Consider the following 4,307-nt stretch of genomic DNA (forward strand, 5'->3'; position numbering starts at 1 on the left):
TCTGAGCTTCAGTAATAACATACCTTTCTTTTTCTTTTGCTTAGTCTGTTTAGGTTCAGTATCAGCAGCTGTTTCTACCTTTTCTGATTCTTTGTCTGCTGACTTTAGTTCGGCCTAAAAGATTATTCTATTTATTTATAACAACTATGTAATCAGTTTTTAAAATTAATAATAGAATTGCCCATTTATTTAAATCATAGTGCAGATTTTGACAAATTTATATCTTTTTTTGAGCCGGCTTCCAGAAAAACTAAAAATATACAATTAGGTTGAAAATTAATTGTAATTTGTTCAATAAAGTTTCAATTTTCGTAGACAACTGGCACGTAAACCCGGCTACTTAAAAATAATTTAATCTTTATATATAATTTTTAAGTATTATATCTCAATAAGAACGTTGTAATAATTACAAACGTACAAGGCAAGTAACAGGAAAGTGGTCAAAGTTATCTTACAAAATTACTCAAAGTATTTCTAATCAATATTTTTCTACTTAGTCTTCAAGACAAATGGACAGATGGACATATAATATGTGTAAAATTAAACCTTTGGTGATTTTTCTTTTTCGCCGATCTCTTTTTCAGCTGATTCCTCTTTCTTTTTCTTTTGTTTCTGCTTTTTCTTTGAAGGCTTTTCTTCAGAAGATTCTTGAACAGGTATTTCTGCAGCAACTTCTGTAATATTTTCTACTTCCTTTTTCTTATCGACAATTGGTGTATCTGTTATAACACTAGTAGTAGCTTTAGCTGCTGCAGATTTCTTTGATTTCTCCTTCATAACAGAAGCATAAGATTGAGCCTTGGGGGACACCTCTTTGAAGGACTCTTTTTCTTCAGCTGCTGCTGGAGGATTTTCAACTGCTGCCACTGGCGGATTTTCAACAGGTTTAGTGTCAACTTTAGCAACGAGTTCTTGGTCTTCATCAGATGTTACAGGAGTTGCTAAAATATAATAATGTTCAAGAAGTATTGACCAAGTAATTAGGTTGCCTTTTGAAATATTAAAAGATTAATATTTTCTCATGCACATACATACAAACCCGAAAAAATGTAAGATACATAAATTTTGGATAGACACACATACATCCAACAGACATTCACTTGCTGAATAGAACGAATAAAAATTAATTCCAATGTTTTCATCTGAAGAAAAAAAATTAAGCAAAATTTTGAAAATGGACAGACACACAAGCTTTTAAAAGACCACTGTTTTAGAGTTTTAAAACCATCGAAATGACGCGAAAGCTTTAAAAAAAAATTTCATTGATGGAAGAAGTAAACACTTTATGCATTTTAAACGGCATAAATATAAACAGTAAATTGTAATCTTGACATATCAAATACTAAATCTATGGGCTAATAAAAAATAAAAATCATTACAAATACCTAGTTTGATCAATTTAGATTCTAGAAATTTTTTTTATATTTCTAGAATACATCAAATGATACCTGGTTTTATTAATTCAGATTGCCTAGAAAGTTCTAGAATTTTGTCAATGTTCCTAGTAATCTTATGATCCTCAAAAAGATGTGTTCTGTAGGCCATATGGTCTGCAGCATCGAACGAAACCTTAAGCAAATTAAGTAAACCTGTGCTGTCATAATAGCTTAAAATCATCACCGGACTTATATGAAGCTTATCTTAAATAGAGAAGCCAATCAGTTTATTAGTTATTGACACCCTAATCATCGGACAAAAGACTCTTCTTATATGGTAATAATAAAAAATTTCATGACTGACATAATATCGACATGCTATTATTTTACAATATTTTGGATTTTGCTGACATAGTTTAGACACTAATGACATTTAAGAACATACTTATGTTGATATTACAAAGACAGGGGGAAAAATCCTTATATCACGGCTATTGTTATCTGAACGGTGGCGAAGCACAAATAAATCATTGAATGGATAAACGGATAAAGTGAGTTATAGAGCAGTTTGTTCAGCTGTCAAACGAAAAGAAAATAAAGAGAGAGAATATGCAAAAACTCAAAGAATATCATGAAACCTTTAAATAATAAGGTTTAAAGACCGACAGACAGACGGACAAAACAATGTATAGGTTAAATGCGCATATAACATAGAATCTTAATTCACTAAACATTTAAGCTTCGTTACTTTAAAAAAATACACAAATATAAAAATTATTAGTAGCGAAGCTACTTTAAAACTCACTTTGACTGTCTGTAATTATTTCAATCCGTCCGTCATTTAAAAATCTAATTGACCTGTTCACAGAAAGGACAAGAAACGCAGGAGACAAAGTCTGCACTTTCAGCAACCCTTCTTCTTCCCATTTTTACCTAAAATTTTAAGATATTGAAAATCCAACATAACATAAGCGGGCAGAAGGAAATTAGGAAGGCCTGACTTGCCCCCACCCTCTCTAATTTAAAAACTCTGTGCACACCAACTTGATGTTTTTTTTAAGTAGGTCAAGTAAGAAAATTAAAACAAGGCCCGGGCCCGTAAGAATTCACCTTCCCTAAAAAAGATTTTTATTTTTTTAAACAAATCATATCTGTTTGAGGGGGAAATCAAAATCATACAATAGACTTTACTTTGTTTACAAAATGTAAAAAAGAATTTACAAAATAAAAATAAATTACAAAACAATCATTTTGAACAAAAATGGTTTCATTATATTTTCAATCATATTGCGCATTATAATGTTATACATGTTATCATTTTACACTTAACTTAAACTGGATAAAACTATCAAAAACACATTTTTAGGTGCATAAAACAAAAGTGGAATATATAAATAACATAATATGGAAATACAAATAATAAATAAAAGTAAAAACAATAATTGATAAAATATTAGAACTCAATATTAAAGCACAAAACTATCGCGCAACTGTAAGAAGTGTGTTTATAGGCAGAAAGCTTTCTAAAACTTTCCTATTTCCGAGATATCTTATGAAACAACAAAAATAAAACGCTTACTTTAGCAAATTTTCTACAGCTTTTTAGCACCTTTCTAAATTCTTACAACCCCTGGCAAAATTATGTGAATTTCTCCGCCTTAAAAAAACGACAATTATATCCAAAAGAATCGCAGTAACAACTTAAATACGATATTTAAAAAAAATATTTTAGCAGTTCAGACCAGATAAACGTACAGAGAAATCCTATTACCAGAGTAGCTGAGATTCCATAATTTTTTCAGTATAGAAACATATTTAAATTCAGATAGCGAGTTTTTAAAATTTACTATTTTACAAGAACATATACTTTCTAATGTGTCAAATTCTAATTCTTATTTTAGCAGAAATAAAAAAGCCTTATATTTTTTTAAAATATAAAAGAAAACTATTTTAAATGTGTTTATAATCATAATTCTATTAGATTTTTATAGAATTATAATTATCATTTTTCTTAAGGTTACTTTAACAGTACCATATTATTCAATTGTGATGGTATTAACAGATTTCCTATTGAGCAAATTTTTCAATAGATTCTAAAAATATTGATGTATTGATTTGGAGCTTAGTCCCAAAGAGTTTTTGGTAATTTATTTATAAATCGCAAATGTTCTTTTTGTTTCCTGTTCACAATGAATTGAAAATGGTCAAACGTTACATAACCCTTGGAAGTAAAATTAATATAGTATATTAATATTTATTGTTAAATTGTAAGTAAGGACGTCTGTCTCACCGAGTTATGTACATAAAATGACCGAAAGAATTAAATTAGCTATAAACTAGAAAATTTCTCTGCACCGAAAATATTAAAAAGCTTCATGGCAATTTTAACCCAATGTGCTTTGCAATTGCATATACTTGGCTTTCCGCCAGTTAAATTCTCATATACATATGTACATAAATTCACACATATATATAAATATACTATAAAACAGGGATCCAAGGGGATAAGACGATGGACGATAAATTTATATACATCCCCAAAACAAAATTTTGCTTTCTGTAGTTTATAATTATTGATTGAAAAGATTGGGTATAAATACTTTAGACCCAACCAATAAAAATTAGATAAAAGCACCCAACTTTTTGAGCCAACGAATAAGATAACATGGGAATAAAACTTTAGGTACCAGTGTAATTTACAGCCCAATGTCCCCTCCTTCCCTGACTTCAAACCCATGTGCTATTTCCCTATAAACCGATAACTTTCTTTTTCTTCAAAATTTCTGCTATGCTTACCCATAGCTCTAAATTTAGCGATTTCCCCCCGGGTTTTACTTTTGCTCTTCTAGCCTTTCAGTTTTGTGTTATAGTTTAGTTATAGGTGATCATAATAAAAATAAAGTTACAGGTTATATAAGAATATTTTTTTAA

At 29.4% G+C, this 4,307-nt stretch overlaps 1 protein-coding gene across 1 annotated transcript in view; it reads right to left on the reverse strand.

Moving 5' to 3' along the window:
• The window catches only part of LOC145322108 (uncharacterized), a 52,796-nt gene extending 50,473 nt beyond the window's left edge, over nt 1–2,323 (reverse strand). The window contains exons 1-4 of the mRNA XM_080163890.1: nt 2,235–2,323; nt 1,449–1,569; nt 547–941; nt 24–114 (exon numbers count right to left, since the gene is read on the reverse strand). Of these exons, the coding sequence (XP_080020016.1) occupies nt 24–114; nt 547–941; nt 1,449–1,569; nt 2,235–2,303 (676 nt within the window). The 5' untranslated portion in view covers nt 2,304–2,323. The remainder of the gene's footprint in view (nt 1–23; nt 115–546; nt 942–1,448; nt 1,570–2,234) is intronic.
• Nucleotides 2,324–4,307: the final 1,984 nt, after the last annotated feature.

This window comes from Acartia tonsa, chromosome 6 (assembly GCF_053477335.1).
Source record: "Acartia tonsa isolate MP-2025a chromosome 6, ASM5347733v1, whole genome shotgun sequence".
Lineage (NCBI taxonomy): Eukaryota > Metazoa > Arthropoda > Copepoda > Calanoida > Acartiidae > Acartia > Acartia tonsa.